This window comes from Hyposmocoma kahamanoa, unplaced genomic scaffold (genome assembly GCF_003589595.1).
Source record: "Hyposmocoma kahamanoa isolate Upper Pololo Valley unplaced genomic scaffold, ASM358959v1 98760, whole genome shotgun sequence".
Classification (NCBI taxonomy): domain Eukaryota; kingdom Metazoa; phylum Arthropoda; class Insecta; order Lepidoptera; family Cosmopterigidae; genus Hyposmocoma; species Hyposmocoma kahamanoa.
Window position 1 is genome coordinate 3061 of NW_020655665.1, and position 18191 is coordinate 21251.

At 36.0% G+C, this 18191-nt stretch overlaps 1 protein-coding gene across 1 annotated transcript; it reads right to left on the minus strand.

Moving 5' to 3' along the window:
* Positions 1 to 12667: 12667 nt before the first annotated feature.
* Positions 12668 to 16759, minus strand: LOC113238896. The gene is made up of 2 exons (XM_026475748.1): positions 16726 to 16759; positions 12668 to 14605 (listed from the first exon to the last, which is right to left on the minus strand). Exon 2 carries the CDS (start codon positions 14568 to 14570, stop codon positions 13938 to 13940), a length of 633 nt encoding a protein of 210 aa, XP_026331533.1. The 5' UTR covers positions 14571 to 14605; positions 16726 to 16759; the 3' UTR covers positions 12668 to 13937.
* Between the last annotated feature and the right edge of the window lie 1432 nt (positions 16760 to 18191).

An 18191-nucleotide genomic window follows, 5' to 3' on the forward strand; every position in this document is an offset into this window, starting at 1 on the left:
CTTCTCTTATACGTTAAGATTTAGCAAACAGTTTTAATGCTCGAAAAATCCGTATTATTTCATATAAACATGAAGTGTAGAAAAAAAAACTAAACATTTGGTAAGCGCAACTCGTATGTGGAATAAACTGCCTGCTGGCATTCGTGACAGTCCATCGGTGGCATCTTTCAAACATAAATTAAAAGAGCACTACCTGTCGAACGCGTTAGATAGCTAATAGGTAACATATATTATAAAGTAGTAATTTGTTTAGATTATAATATATATTCTGCTTATGTTTGTATTTATGTATATAAAGTTCATGTAGGTGTGTATGTCTGTCATATGTATATATTATCATCCTTTATATGTATATATATATTATCTATATTTATATATATATTTTAATTAATTTATTTTTTTTACTCACACTTAAATTTTAATTTTATTGTACAATAATTAGTCCCGCAGACTTCATTTTTCACCTAGGCTAGGGTTGGCTGAAAGAGATCTCTTCTAGAGATAAGCTCACCTTTGTATATGTCCTTTATAACTTGTGTTTCATGTATCTTTTCTTTGTGCAATAAAGCGTTATTATTAAATAATTTATTGGTAGAACAGAAAAATTTTCTTTTTCGTCGACCCGGTGTGACTTGAACCCACGTCCATGCTGCACCGTAGCATTGCTTAGCTCTAACCAACTGAGCTACGGGTCCTTTTACCGAGCTGTTGAAATTCTCCTGAGTTTCTGTTATAGATCTTTGTACTGGCTTACGGCAATCGTCGCCGCTAGTGACATCTAGTGAGAGATTTCTAAATAACCTCACTTTCTCTCATATTTATTTACTCGCAAATGTTATGAAAAACGTTGTTTGTAGCACGGGCGTTAAAAAAATCTAAACCTCGAGTCTCTCGTTAGTAACTTGTTATTTACCCAATGCACTATTTCAGCTCAGTGGCGAATACAAAGTAAGTAATTATTATTATTTTAATTGACAGATTAGAAAAATGTCTTTTTATACAAAAAATGTACGTTAATGCAAAACAATATTTTATTGTTGATCATCCAGATAACGAATTCAGTTTTATTCGTACTACAGTCACAGATTACTTAATAGTTGCTACGTAACAGATACATCTCTCTCATACAAAACCGAAAATACTTACGCTATAATAGCCTACCATATCCAACTAATGACACCAGGAACCCACTACGAGGAAACAGGAATCAAAACACGCGCTCAGACAGGTGAAATGGCGTTGCCCGCCATGTGCAGTCGTGCGGAACCGAATGCTATGGTTGCACAAGAATTGTAATGTAAATGAAATGTTTGTCCGAGCGCTTGCACTGTAGGCATACAAACCCGAGCGAGTGACGGAGCCCTGCTACAAATAGCGGGCTTTGCAGACATTCTATCAAAATTGAACGCACGTGTAAAGACGTTTACAAAAACAAACACAAGCAATCGAGCGCGAAAAAACGTCAGCTTAAAAAACTTCAAACGGGTAATTGCGCGTGCAGGCTTTCGCGCGCGCAGCCCTGTACCCTGTACGCTCCAGCAGCTTGATTTTGATTGCCTCTCCCGATCGGAAAAGAAGGGAGGGCCACTAGAATTAAAAGTAATGTAGAAAGATATGCGGCTATCCCGGTGTGTGTTGTCCCTATTTACTGATCCGATATATGGGGTTCCGGGTACGTTTACGTTTTTTTTTTTCATTAATTGCATAAAATCTTCGTCAAATAAAGGTAAACTACGAAAAAAAAACTTTAAACAGCGCTTTCTCAAAACTACGTTTCGTGAGATACATGAGATACGTCTGACGCGGCAGTGCTCGGTCTTTAGAGGGAGCGATCCCAATTAGTTCGTTCGGATAAACGAACTAATTCGGTCTATTGATTCCTTTCGTTCTTTTAGGTCCTTAGTTCAATGGGATTGGGGAATTGGAAGGGAATAGGGACCGTTTCTTTGAAGGACACCGAATGAAATTATCCATGCGAACGATTTCTACATTTAAATAGGAATGTTTTATTGTTTTCCCCTTGTTACTATTTTATTATTATTTTGATGATACGAGCTGGCAAAGGTTCAATCGTGCATCGCACTCGAATTTATACTAAAAGGCCATGATAGTTCATTAATGGTCTCGTTCGCTCCATCCTCCCGTCTGGGAACTGAAAGAACTAAATAGACAGGTGAAGTAATAAGATCTCCTCGCGTCTTGGCTTCGCAAACAAATTCCGACTGAACTAAAAAGACAGGTGAACTAAAAAGACCGCGCATATGGAACTAGTTCGTTTCGGTCAGTGGCAGGAAGTCATTCCTAATAGTTCTTAGTTCACGAACTACTCAAGCCTAGTGACTGTGGAAGGGAGGGATTGACCATGCAGGGATCGCGCACGTGCTGACAATGACCTATTAAGGTGTTCAGACAATTAAAAGTATGTTTAATATCAAACCTTTATTGCCCATTACATGATAAGTACATAAAATAATAAGTGGTTTATAACTTCATAATTAAAAACAAAAGTGATTTTTGTACGCAAACATCCATTAACCAAATCTGATTATGGGCCATGATCTTTGTAGATTTATTTAATGCTACCTTCGACTTATTCAAACTTCGACTTTGCTTTGTCCTGACCACAAAAGCTGCATTATTTCAGGCACATCATGCGGAGTGATAAATACTGTCTACTGCAACTCATTCCGAAAATTCCAAGGCCGCAGAAGACGTGGTCGTAGAAAAATCACATGGCTTCAAAATCTTGCAGAGTGGTTCAACATGAGTACCACGTTAATGTTCCGAGACCAAGAACACACTAGCCAAGTTCTTGCATAAAATTTTTAAATGTTTTCAAGTAAAAACTACATACATAACGTTGCTTAGAACCAATTATAAATTTATATTGATAACTCTGAAACAAAAATTATGTCACGTGGTGTAATCAGATTTTTTACCATGAAGTCATATTTCGTCGGGGATAGTGCAATTACGCGTAACTGGCATTTGATTATGAGTCTCTATTTCGGTAATTTAGTCGCCAAATCATATCCGCTGAAACGTCGTGGCATCCAAATTAGCGTGATTTACGGGAATCTATTGTTATCAGTCCGTAGATAACATAAATTAATGCTTACTGTGCAAAAATTAAAATCGTAGCCATTGAAATAACAAAGTAATAACGTTAAATCCCACTCCTGTGAAATTTGGTTTGATACTCTCGTCCTCCGTCTGACATCCGTCCGAAACAATTACTGTGAAATAAGTAATATTCGACAAAATTAAAAGACAAGTATCCAGTATGAAGCTTCATTCGCATTACGCGTCTTTTCATTTGGTCAAGTATTGCTTATTTGGCAGTAATTGTTTCGGACGGATGTCAGACGGAAATCGAGAGTAGAGCCCCCAGATACGCGCTTTTTACCAATACTACATTCGCGGATTTGCACTATCCCCGACGATTACATGTTTATTAAGAGTCTATACTAACTTATCTCGAATTAAATTTTTTCCCACATTAATACGGTCCATTTTGCTTGGATCGAGCGGCACTGACTTCATTTTTAGAATTATTTATTTACAAACAAAGTTAAAGCCTTCAAATGTATATCCTACCGTATATATCTATATTGAATGCAGCGGCTTTCTTGTAAAATTTCGAGGTAAGTTTGTGTTTTTTATCTATCGTCAATTTTTAGGAACCGTATTTTCACACTGTATAACAATCAATGTATGTCCTCAATTTTAGTATATATTTTTTCCAAAGTGATTGCTGGAACACTTTCACTGTTATGCAGATTCAACCAAAGCCGTTTGAGTTGTATAGACTCTTTAGTTAAAAACACATACTATTTTATTATAATGTAAAAGAAATATGCGCGGTTCGATTACAATATTATTGTGCCCTTTACTTCTATTATATAACTGCCTCCGTGGCCGAACGGTAACTATCACGCAGAGGTCCCAGGTTCGTTTCCCGAGCCGGGAGAAATATTTGTACGGCTTACACTTATGTCTCTCGTGAGTTTGGGTATAATTTGTAGTTGTCTATGTGTGTATTCATGGCACTCACGATATAGGGGTTCCCTGGTGCGGGGCTATGTTGAGTGTGTGCGTTATTATTATTATAAAGCTATCTAAGTTAGTTATGCCCTTTACATATATTATTTTTTTACACATATTTAATTAACAATGAGAATGCTAAAGATTTTTAAATATAATCACAATTTAAATTAACATGTATAAATAAAGTACCTACTTAAACAGAAAACCCTTGAATATTCTAAGAGTCGTTACACACGGCGAATTTTAGCACACTTGCGATTTATAGGCGATTGCATCGATGCAAAAGCGCGACTGCATCGATACGAACGCGCGTTTGCGTCGACGCAATCGCCTATAAATCCCAAGTGTAGCGATGCAATTGCGCGTTTGTATCTTTGCAGTCGCGCGCTTGCGTCGCCGTGTGTAAGCGCTCCTAAACTCATTCATCTCCAAATTTTGAATGTGCTTCTTGTGCTTTTCTTACTTCCGAGGATTGTAATGGCAGATTTTTTTACGATATCAAGTGACGATGACGGGACGAACAAGTCGTGTGCCTGGTGTAAAGCGGCATGCCTGTCCATAACAATTGCAGTGCCACTCAGAGCTTTAAATCGCAAAGACCTGAGGGGCATTGACACTATGTTCATCAACCTGAAGCATAAGTTGACAAGCCCCATGTGCCTATAATATCACCAGCATCCTTATACACACACCACATTACCGCTTGGCGGCAGAAATAGGTAAGCTGGCAGTACTTCCCTGGGCGAACTCTTTCACAATTGGCTCTACTGTTACTAATAAAGACGTAGTAGATGATACCTCTTATAATCTCAGAACGGAGTACTAAAAAAACCGACCTCAAAAGGTCGTGGTCATTACATCTATTTGCCAAGTTTTATTAAATACTGCAATGATTTCAATAAAAAATGCTACGTATAATCAATCACAGGAGTACCTTGGTGACAAATCAACGCCTTCATCATGACTTGGCAACTTTAACAGCAGAAGAGAAAACTTGAAACGGCAAAATTGAAACATGCCAAGTGTAGTGCCTTGGAACCGGTGTACGATTTTGTGCCAATTGCAGTGGAGACTTCAGGGACTTGGGGTGCAGAGGCCAAAGAATTCATCAGGGAGTTGAGTCGCCGACTTAGAGACACAAGCTGTGATCCACAAAAATTTCGTTGGCTATTCAGCGCGGTAATGCTACCAGTAGTATGGGGTCATTTGAACCAGCTAAGATTCAGAGCGGTCCATTTTCATTGTAATGATTGGATAAAAATGGCTAAGTCTGAAGAAATGCATTATTAATTTTTATGCAACAAAACCTGTTGTTGATTTATATTTGTGTCTTCTTGAAGAAGCCTTGCCGTTGCGGATTGACTTAATTATGTAATTAATTTAGTTTTTTAATGAAAAAGTACACTATTGCCAACACATTGAAATACAACTAAACTCTAGTTCGAACAAAGAAGAAAGAAAGAAATAAAGAAATAAAGAAAATGCATTTATTTTTTAACCACATACGGACACCACAATATAGAAAAAAACAAAATGGAACAAAACAGAAAAAAAATGGCGGGTTTTAGTAGTTTTGAGTTTCATAATTATTACTTGCCTGTGTAAGCTGATAGTTCTACTTATAATCAATGCTCAATAAATAAATATTAAATTGTAATAAGAAAACAAAAGGAAAACAAAACGTAATCAAGACGTAAAACAGTTAAGAAAACATTGTTTCAAGCTTACTGCACACCAATGTACACTAGCGCTCTGTGGAAGAGTTACACTCAGTGCTCTCGGAATGCTCTGTGCGTGCAATACAACAACGCCTTCAGGACGCTGTTGGGGCTGTTACGTTTCTGCAGTGCCTCAGCCATGTTCACTGACGCGCGCATAGATAGTTTTACGGCTGTTGTACGTAAAAAGTCGGCGTCGCTACTGAAGAGAATACGTGACAGCCCCAATAGCCTCCTGAAGACAGATGCTTTCAGGAATGAGTGCCCAATTATGCGGCACTTAATACATTATACACAATCCCTGGTAAAATATAAGTACTAATATAGTTTTAAGTCTGTACCTTTTGATTGGATCTCAGTTGTCTGAATAAATAAAATTTTATTGTTATCATTATTAAAACATAAGTAAATAATTACGAAACAAAAAATATTAAAAAAAATTTAATTAAAACACAAACTATTTGGGTCGTTCCGCCGTTTCGAGCAAATCACCTTTCCAGGTCCACATATCGTATGAAATTGAAACTTTAAAGAAAATTTTTAATTGACAAAGGTGTAAGTTTTAGAAAGGCAAAGGTGGAATTTGTTAAAAACGGCCTATATACCGTAAATAAATAAAAAAAACAATGGGCGTTTGGACTTCATCAATGTGGAATTTAACTTTTCTACAGCAAATTCGTAGATTTCCTGTATTTTCTTAATATGTTATTTCATTATTTTTATTTGCTCATGAATAACTGATTTTGAAATGGGAGGCGTCACAGCAAATAATCGAAATTTTGATTTTGGCAACCGAAAATTTTCATCACTGTCCGAAAAAATTGAAATTGAAGTCATACCCAACTAAATCTCGATTCACTATTCACCTTCCAGACTAGATAAATATTCACGATTTTCTCATCATTAAGTACACATTACCATCCAGCCTTTTACAAGGTAAATACGAGACCTAAAAATATTATTTATGCTTCAATTTAGTTTATTTGTTACAACCATTCTTTGTTACATTTCATAGAGATGTGATGCTAATGAAATTCAAATAATCGAAGATTAACTGACAAAATTTCATTCCTCTCCGTTTCATTCCTATCCGTACTTACTTGGTTTTAAGGTCCACTGAAAACTATATCGCTCACACACACTCAACATGGCCTCGTACTAGGGAAATCCTGTTTCGCGGGTGCCATGGACACACACATAGACAACCACAAATTACATCCAAAGTCACGAGAGAAATAGATGTAGGCCATAAACATATTTCTCCCAGGCTGGGAATCGAACCCAGGACCTCTGCATGGCAGTCCGGCATGGTAACCGTTCGGCCACGGAGGCAGTGAAAACTGTCAATGCCCCGAGAAATTCTCTCGCTTTCTCTAATAGCTGAGTGGGGTCCTTTTCATACACCACAGCCGCACACATGACATTCAACTCTAATTGTGTTAAATTGTTGTTAAAAATTGTTGCGTAAGATTTTATTTTTATTTCATTTTTTTGTTATTTTATTTTAATCATTTGTTCTAATTTAGCTTCATCTTCTTTTATCTTTCTTACTGTGTATTTTTGTGTTGTGCCGTAGTAATAAATTATTTCTATTCTATTCTATTCCTTCCAAATTTTTATTGGATGGTAATGGAAGGTGATGTTAATTTACTTTTATGCAAAAATAAGTGCATAATTCTAGTATGCACTACTTGTGAAACAGTTCGTCCAGGGAAGTACTGCCACCTTACCTACGTCTGCCGCCAAGCGATAACATGACCGCTCAATGCTCACATGAGCATTACTGCGTTCCAGTTCTGAAGGATGCGAATGCTGGTGAAATTACGGACAAGGGACTAGTCAACTTATGTCACAGGGTGACAGGCACAGTGGCAGTGTCCCCCAGATCTTTGCGATTTAAAGCTCTGAGTGGCACTGTAACTGTTATGGACGGACATCGTAGGTTACCATAAGGTGCACGACTAGTTCGTCCCGTCACTTAATATTATGATTTAAAAAAATGCCTATTCGGTCTCACCTGGAAATGGTCCAAGTTATAACGTTCGGGGAATAAGTCCGCAGGCAGGGAATTCCACTCCCTAGCCGCTCGCCACAAAGCGAAACGCTTCGTACGAATCCTAGGCATTTCCACAACATAGGGGTGGAACCCCAGCCTACGTCTAGTTCTCTGATGATGGAAAGGGGAAGACGGATGATTTAATTAATCATGTAATTCCTTCGCACACTCACCGTAATATATTGTGCAGGTAACTTTACGCTGGTGTTCAAGGCGCAGCAACTGCACCTCTACTAAATCCGAGTCACCTATACGCCTTTTGGGATGCTTTCAACTGAATACAAATCCACTGCCAGAGCCAACCCATAAGTGGTAGCAGTACTGTAACTCCATACATGATCGGACTGGTGCTTGGTATAGCTGAAGCACCTGACCCGGTGTGAAGTAACGCCACACCTCAAGTATTAAGAAAATAATTTGAACAAAACTATTGATACCTCATTCATCTCGTTTTCATTACCTTCTTTTCCTCCCGAAAATTTGGGGGATGGTAATGACACGTTTTAGAAGGTAATAAAACGGTATGAATTAAAGTGTGGACTCGCTAATGAAATCAAAGTGTATATCGAAATTATTCGTTAAAATTTCTTCGAAATGAGTACTGCAAAATTAAATCTGAGTCTCAACTTAAGATTGTGCACGCGGCTACGTCATCTGAATCTTATATGGCGTAGAAACTTGGACTCTCACATAGAATATATACAAGGAAGCTGGAGGCTTTAGAGATGTGGGGTTATTTCCGTATTTTGAGAATCTCATGGCGTGACCATGTTACAAATATGAAACTATACTCATTAAGCTAAAGAAAAAGGAGGAAGACATCGTACTTCGGCCACGTCATGAGGAACAGCAAGTACAAATTATTTCAGCTGAGACAATGAGAAGAGCTAGAACGACCGCCGCTGACGATAAATAAAACGTCACGATAAAATGTAACGACAGATATTCGCACGACTATTGTCGTCACGTTTTATTTATCGTTGTCTGCAACCTGTTACGCCTTTTTAAAAAGTAATACATTATTAAAATTTCATCTTCATCCATTTCCATTTCACACGGGTGCGAACACACACTACTACTGACATACAAAATAATAGAAATAGAATTGAAATTCAACGATAAAAAATGCACGACACAGTCACGATATGGGAATTACATAATATATAATTACATTATGGGAACAGGCTAAGAGCGACAGTTGTACAACGATAAATAAAATGTTACGACATAATTGGAATGCGCCCTAAGAGTAAAAGCATAGACGTGAGTTAACTTAATATGAAAATAGGACATAAGATAGAAGCAGATAATGACAAAGAAAATCTTAGTAAATCATGATAATGCCAAAATTACAATGTTATTATGTTGTTACAATATTCCGAGTTATTGTGCATTATCAAATAAAATACAAACTTTATTCCTAAATTGGAAAACCAATGTGTGTAAATTACTAGGCATGTTATTTTCAATAACAACTTAAATTATTAAAAAATCGCGTTATAAATGTTAAATTTTAAATGGAGTTTTTTCTATACTGCTTACTTTTTATAGTATTGTCTATATACCTATTCTATTTGTAGATTAAATAGATTTTTCATATTTACATGACTGCCTTATTTGAAATAGTAGACTGATTTATTACTTAATATTAAGGGAGTTACCGACTGTATACGTTAAGACAGTTAAAAAATTTCAAATTTTTTTTACTAACAATGCCAGTTAACTGACTTTCTTCGTCGAATGGCGATCTTGGGGTGAAAATCGCCCCAGAGGGAGACCGCAGATGCGTTAAAAGGATGACATAAAGAAAGTCGCGGGGTTGAATTGGATAAAGGTGGTACACAACCGAGAGAAGTGGCAGGCACTGAAGGTGTGGTTGAAAACGGCTAGAGAGAGAGAGAGAGAGAGAGAGAGAGAGAGAGAGAGAGAGAGAGAGAGAGAGAGAGAGAGAGAGAGAGAGCTAACTTTTATATGAGTAAGGCATTTCAGCGAGTTTCATTATTACAAAGCAAATTGACTGCCTAAGCTAACTGCTTAGGGAAGAGTTTTTCTGTTGTTTTTATTTTATACTACTCTTAAAGCTTAAATATTCAAAAGTTTTAAAAACATTATAATAAAAGCATTTCTACGCTATTTAATATTATTTTGATGTAGATATTACCTTAATCATAATTCCTGATTTGTTTGTTAAAGCAATTAGGGGTTTGTTTAAGTTTCTTTGGTTTTTGAAAATATAATTAAATGTTCGTAGACAGATTTTATATATCTTACGTACTTTTTATTGGCGAAGAGTTTTATTAAAAAGTAAGTAATGCAAGTTGCTGATTTAATTATATTATTATCAGAGTTTCAATAGTGTCATATTTAAAAAAATGATTGATTACAAAACAACTATAAATAATGTTTCTTCTTCTTTACTGGTTAAAAGTAATTTTCATTTCTTTTTATTTCACTCCTTTACATCACCTTATCATTACCATATTAGTAAATTTCATTACCGTCTGTCACTTCGTTACCAACAACGCTTTTTAAAATAAACCATGATGACAGTCAAAGTGCCTTCATCGCCAAACGATTAATCAAGGTGTTCTTATTCATATAGAAGTCTTAAACTAATCGTTTTCAAAGAAAAATATATTCAAGAGAATACTCCATTTTTGAAATAAGTGAGAGAACAACCTGCAACCCATACTCCAGTGGCGTAGAGTGGGGGTGCAGAGGGGACCAGCAATGGGGGCCGCGAGTCCTAACTAATCAAAATAACTTTAAAGTTATAGAATAAATTCTACTGTTTGAGAAAACGATATCCTGAACAACAGGACGGCAGGCTAACACAAAAACACTGTCGAACCGAGGAAGGCAGAAATCAACGCTACACCACTGTCATATTCGTCCAGCAACCCCTTACTTCCCCCCTCTGCAATAATGTAATATAATAATATTTTATGCAATCGCTGCATAATGAGGGTTTTCAAAGTCTAGTACCGTGCTTAGGCCACGAACATTTGCCAAGTGACCTAAGCAATAGGAACAAATTTTCATGACCTGATTATGTAATGAATAATGATTGCATACAATACTTTTTCTACGAGTAAATAAAGTAATGTAACAGAAACAATATTTAATGTATATTTTGTTAACAATCCATGACAACAAAAGCAATTTTATTTTCATAAATTTTTACCAATTTATTAGGGCAGGCAAAAGTTCCACAAAGCCAAATAAACGTTACAAAACAAAAAACGAAAGAAATGAATAGAACTGACCAAATACCGTAAAAACCGAGGATGGAAAAAGTAGTCTAAGAAAAATACGACGCTCTTTTTTTGAAACTCATTAGAGTTATGTGTATACAGTACTACGGTACTCATTATAATTCTGTGTACAAGACTTTTATGAAAATTTTCAGCTCAGTGGCGACTACCATAGACAACAGAATTTTTATTCTATAGGTAGAGAACTAAAAAGAGCGCCTTTATGATATGGTTTATAAAATTATGATTGACAGATTAAAGTGTGGTTGGGCTAAAAAGGCCGTATTGGCAGAATCATAATGTAATTAATTTACAATTCATATTATGAATTTCGTACAATTCATATTATGAATTTCTTACAATTCATATTATAAATTTCTTACAATTCATATTATGAATTGCTTACAATTCATATAACGCAATTCATCTATTTGACAGTGCTCTATAGAACACTTTGAAATATAAAAATTGCGTTTTTTGTTTTGTTTGAAAATTCATTATATGAATTGTCAATTAATCATAATTATTATGATACTGCCAATGCAAGAGTAGAAAAAAAAAATATTTTTGGTAATATAAAAGAAGGCACGGAAGAATGAAAGAAGGACACTTTATTTAATGTATATTTTTGTTAACTTGCTTAGTATGTTATTAAGGAGCAAATGTTTATATAAAGGTAAATAGTTTTACAGATGTATAACAGAGAAGAATAGAGAATAATCTATAATACAGATCTATAATAGAGAATAGTAAGGTATAGATATTCACATTGTAATCAAAACTAAGCAACAAAAATGATGCATTTACACCAAGTCGTCAGCGACCTACCTGGAGCAAATATAGTGAGTCTTCTGAAGACGGTAGTTTGCAGCCGAAGCAAAGCCACCTTCCGCCTTCGGCAAGCGAAGTAGTCTTCCGAAGGTAGGCAGACGACCCGGTTTAAATGCGCCATAAAGCATGTAAACTTCGTTTCAATCCATTTTAAACAAACAAGTGAGTGACCCGACAAAAGACGGTTTAGTGATAGCCAATTGTAATGCCAACTACAAATCGATTAATTTATTGAATGAATAATTGAGTCATACTAGCGGTTTTTCTTACATAACCTTTAAAAGCATATTTAAAGTTTCCGAAATCTTAATTTTAAAACTTAGGTACTCGTTCGATTGCGATTGAAATTTTCGACTTTCCAATCGATTACAAAAAGTTTAATTGAATAAACTGAATGTTTTTTTCGTACAGCACTATGCAACCATAGACCGGTCATCGTAGTTGTAAAATTGAAAAATAATATGCTATTCAAATTAATATTGTTGGAAAAAGTGTTGCGATATCAAGTCGAAATTTTGGAAATATACGTCAAGTGTTACTTATTCAATTCAGTGATTGCTTTAGAATTTTAACCAAACAGTTTTGTTTAAAATGAATTGGAATAGACTATAGTTTCGAATTTATGTAATAATTACTAAGAAAATATCTTTACTGCAGGTAGATATAGCTGCGTGCGATCGACTCGAACTTAGCGATGGGCGAATCGAGTTATTCAATTCGATTAACTCGAGTCACTCCCACAACGAATCAACTCGAGCTACTTTATTAGAAACTCAAGCTATTTCGGTTCGGTACTTGACCCGCCAAGCCGAATACTTCTTTCATACAGCGCATCGGCTGCTCGTTCTCGCTCGGTAGGTTCGGAGCATGGAATTAATAAGTACTTCGTACAACTGGAAGGCTTACTGTGTATTGAAGCGTGCGCCGAGCGAGATGTCATAAATCTTGGTCCGTCTCTTTCTGACTAACAAACAGAGATGACGCCATATTATTTTAGTGTTGCCTAATGTAAAACAAATAAAACTTTCCAATAATATTTAAATATCGTGAAATAATATAAAGACTTTGATTTATTTGCGACCTATTGCATTCATAGTTGGTATGGTATTATTTACAAACATCTTATAATTGTATCAAATATCTCACATGGCAATTGTGCGAAAGGGACACACCAAGAAAGAAGATGTCTCACTTGAGCTCAGATCTCTAAGGAGATATTGGTTATTTAAAAAGTATTTTATTGCTATTCATTTAACGTTCATTTTGATATGTCAAAATAATTGCAGTGAGCTTTCCAGTTGTACGAAGTACTTATTAATTCCATGGTTCGGAGACCTTCGGAGCACTCTCGAGTCGCGTCGGCAGGCCGATCCTGCCTAACTCAGTGAATCGTCGGTTCGAGTTCATAATATTATGAATATACGCCGCATCGTTCTCGCTACCGCGATTCGCGATTGCTCTGTCTTACACCGAATCGAGTCAACTCGAGTTGAAAAAAAAAATGTAACCCGTCCCATCGCTATTCGAACTATAGGCACCAATAATGTAGTAATAATATAATAGTAATACAATAATAATAATATCATTTATTATCTGCCAACAAGTAGAAAATATAAGTACATGAGTGAATATAGAGCTTGGTACGGTAACCTATCAAAGTCGAAAATTTTTTGTCCGAAATAACATTTCATTACACCGAAAACCGAATTATAACGAAACAGTTGTTCTTTCAGGATATGTTATTGTTTATCCCAAAGACACGATTAGGTTCGGTTAGGTTAGGATAAGTTAGGTTTTAAAGAAAAAACATTTTTCACTCAAAATCCCTTTCGAAGTTATGAAATTTCGACCAAACGTTATTTCTGGAAAATGTCATTTCGGACTACAGATAGGTAACCGCTTGGTATATACCAATGTTCATGTTTTGAGCAAATAAAATTACTTGTCAGGGTCTTTACAGATCGTGGCCTTCAGTATACAAGTAGCTTCGTGGGGTAAGGACAGGCAAAAGAAGAAGAAGAAACAAGTAGCTTATCTTCTGCTAGGCATAAGAATTCTTCTCTTACCATTGTCTTGCTCTAAGACCACTACTACAGGTCTCTTCCCTCGTTTTTTCTCCAAAATGTTCAACATTTCTTGTCCGTTTTCCGACAAATTTAAATACACTATTGTAGGCTTTGCATGGGGCATGGTTTCGTGGCCGTTACTGCTGCAACCGTATGTATCTTTTTGCACTTGTGTAGTACTATGAGAATCAATAGTTTTTGCTTGTGAAGTTTGTTCTTTGCTTGCAACAACTGTGTTACTATTAGAATTTTGCTTCTTTAGTGCTGTATAATTATTCAGTTTTCGTTCAGACGTTTCCTTATGTGTTTCTTCAATTTTGTTTCCCTTTTTCTGTTCTTCTATCAGTTCCTTCTTCACCTGTTCTTTATATTTCAGTTCTTCTCGGTCCTCTTCGGCCTCCTTTTCAGCTATTGTAGCGCAATCATTGATAGTAACTTGCAATATAGTCTCTTTTTCTTCCTCTTCGTCACCAAGACCTTCAATGTCAAAATTCACATGTCTAATGTCAAATTCGTCAAATTCCTCTGCTAGTTTCGCAAGAAAAGCAGTAACCTTGTCAACAAACGTTTCAATTTCTTTATGTTTTTCGGGAGTCATTTTGATGCAGTGCTCTTCTTTGTATATGCGTTCACCTGAAATATAAATAAAGTTTACTGAGTGACGAAATACTTTCATAGCTTTCTCATAGATGGCGCTACGGCTAAAAGTCGTTGAAAACCAAATACAAAAGTTCGATCCGTGGTTTAGTTGGCGTGGTTAAAGGTACTAAATGGGTGATAAATCTTTCATAGATTTCTCATAGATGGCGCTACGACTAAAAAGTCGTTAAGACACGACGAAAGCACATAGAAAAATTCGTGAGGTCCGTTGGTTCGTTCCGTGGCTTAGTTGGTATAGCGTCTGCCACGGTATGCTAGAAGACGTCGTTTCGAATCCGGCCGGATCGAAGGAATTTTTTCTAAATGTTCGATAATTGCATTAATAATTATAACAAACTAATGGAGTAATATCACATAAAAATATTTGAATATTAATTCAATACAAATTTAATAAAGTTATCTGTGATAAGTTACACATATAAAAACGAGTCGTCTGCCCTTTTTATAGACAAATCAGGTTATAACACCAGTCGTATAGCAATTCTCGCTTTTGTTCACCATTTCAAAAATGATATTTAAAATCGAAAATGGAAAAAAGTTAATTTTCTACCATCACAAACGACTAATTTCTTTTTACATACTTTAATAAATATAGCTGATTATAGTTTGTGAGGGAGCTGGAAACTGAACCTTATCTATTTCTGCTGCCAAGCAATGTCAGTATTAATGTATTCCAGTTTAAAGCTCTGAGTGGCACTGTAATCTTTATGGACAGGCTTGTAGCGTACGACTGGTTCTTCCCTTTACTTGATTGATGAAAATATATATATATATATATATATATATATATATATCCGCTCTCTCTACTCCGGATGTCGCTTATGTACTAAGTCAGATTTGAATCCAAGAAAATACGAATGTCGTCTGTACACCTACAGATAAAATAATACCTGTGTGTCATTTCGGACCGTCATTTCTCGGATTCGGAACTGGACTCCGATTCAGAACTCTTCGATATTTTAACCGAATCTTTCGATTGGATATTGTTCTCGAATCGATCGATGCTTTCCGAGTTATTCATAACATCGAGTTAAACGTTCGTTATCCAACAGCGTTTACGGAGTTAGTCGGTGAAATAGATCTATATAAGAAAAATAAAAATCCTTTTATATACATATTTAAGACTTCAAAGTAATGCGCTAGTCTTGCATTAAAATAGATTAATAAAATTGAACAAAATCCTCCCATCCCATCAATCCAGATTTTATTTAAAATAAATAATACATTCTCATATTACATTTTTGTTTTGTAAACAGTAGGACGTTCGGTAACTTTCATTCGATAACTGTGTTCTGAATAACGTTTGTAGCCTTTGCCGGTCGAGAAGTCCGAGTAATCGTACGGGTGTGACGTCATTTCGGTTTGGTTTCGAATACGACAGTTTGACGTTCGATTCGGGTGTTGTGAATAAAAATGAAAAGAAATCGGTCGACAACAGAGTTATCGTAAGGTTCTGAATCGACCTGCAGATTCAAATCCAAGTAAATACGAATATCGCCTGCACACCTACAGATAAAACGATCCCTGTGACATTTTGGACCTACTTTTCTCGGATTCGGAATTGATACGAATTGGACGAAGTGTGCAAACGTTCTTACTGTATAAAATTGTCATTCTATACAGGCTGTAACCAATAACCATAAACACAACAGTAAATACATCTACTGCTTGACTTCGAGCTAACGTTTCAATTCTATAATGAATGTCGTATGCGATCCGCGCTATGCAACGCGGGTACCCTTAGAGATTATGCGATAGTCTGCTTCCGCAACTGCGGTATTTCCGCTCGCTTTTTCACATCTGTTTCCGTTTCTGCTTCCGCAACTTTTATAACAGACTTTTATGGGAAGTTTATAACGTTCGCGATGGATCAGGTGAGGCGTATGCGTCTTAGACGTGTTATATTAAGTGCAATTATAAAACCAAACACAAGCCCTGTTTGGAACAATTTTGTTGAGATCTTTATAGTATCTACACTTCCGCTTCCGCTTCAGTTTCCGTTTCTGCTAAGATTTACTTTTGACATCTGTTTCCGCTCCTGTTTCCGTTACGAAACTTCCGTTGCATACATAGAAGATTGTATATATAATTACCTTTTGACTCAAAAGGGAATGCGATGACATCACCCACGATCTGTAATAAGAAAATGGAATATTTAATTTTATCATAACTGCCTCAGTGGCCGAACGGTTACCATGCCACGCAGAGGTCGCAGGTTGGATCCCTAGGCCGGGAGAAATATTTGTATAGTCTACATTTATTTCTCTCGTGAGTATAATTTGTGGTTGTCTATATCTGTGTCCGCAACACCCGAGGGGTTTCCCTAGTGCGGTGCTATGAATGTTTGGGCATTATTATTATCAACCATCGACAATCACATGGAATCATGAACATATAGAGTGCCTACAATTTTCAATCATATACCAGATCGCTTTAAGCTTCTTCCATTGACTAGTTTCAAAAAATAATTCCGTAGGTGGCTTGATATTTTGTTCTACTCAGTTGACGAATTCATTAAATATAGGACTATTTTTTTTTTATTGTGACTCGGCAAAATGACTGCACCGCGCCTGATGGAAAGTGCGAATACAGTCCAGAGATGAGAGTAACGGATGGAAAACACAAATATCTTCACTCCGTCACTATCATTTTGCCGGTCTGGCCAAATTAATTGATGCATACATTTTTCTTTACAATTATTATTATTTACTTTAAATTATTGTGACACGATTGTGACATCTTGTATTAAATCAATTAACTTTATCAATTTATTGTTTAATTATTGTTTTTACATTTAGTCTTAATCTATCAGTGTATTATTTGATTATTGTATTTGCATCCTTTTATTTAAGAAGGCCGAATTTTTACCAGCAACATGTATAATGTATCGTACCCTATTTGAAGCGAATAAATTAATTATTATTATTATTATACAAATTAGGCGCTTATAGAAGCGTTACAGTGGCGCCGCTATTAATTTTCGTACAATATTTAGAAGCGCAGATACAACGATACTGCCGTGATTTGCGCGCGCCACTTTTAGGCCACAAATTCGCAACAGTGGTGGTGCGTTCAACGGGACGTGCAGGGTTCTTTTTTTTTTTTTTTTTTTATTTCAAAAACATACAGCTTCATTACATTTACATTTCATTGGGGATAGTGCAACGCGTAACTAGCATTTGATTATAAGTCTCCATTTAGGTAATTTAGTCACCAAATCAATTCCGCGTAAATGTCGTGGCAACCAAATTACCGTGATTTACGGGAATTTATTGTTGTCAGTCCGTAGACAACATAAATTAATGCTTACTAGGCAAAAATGGAAGCCGTAGCCATTGAAATAACAAAGTAATAACTTTAAAGTCCTCTCCTGTGAAATATGGTTTGGTGCAGATACGCGCTTCTTACCAATACTACATACGCGGTTTGCGCGGATAACACATATGAAACAAACACTAGCTTAATGTTTAATACAAGTTGCGTTGGATAGACAAATTTGTACATAGTATTATTCTTAGAATAATAACGCATAGAATGATAGTTTCATATCAAACGAACT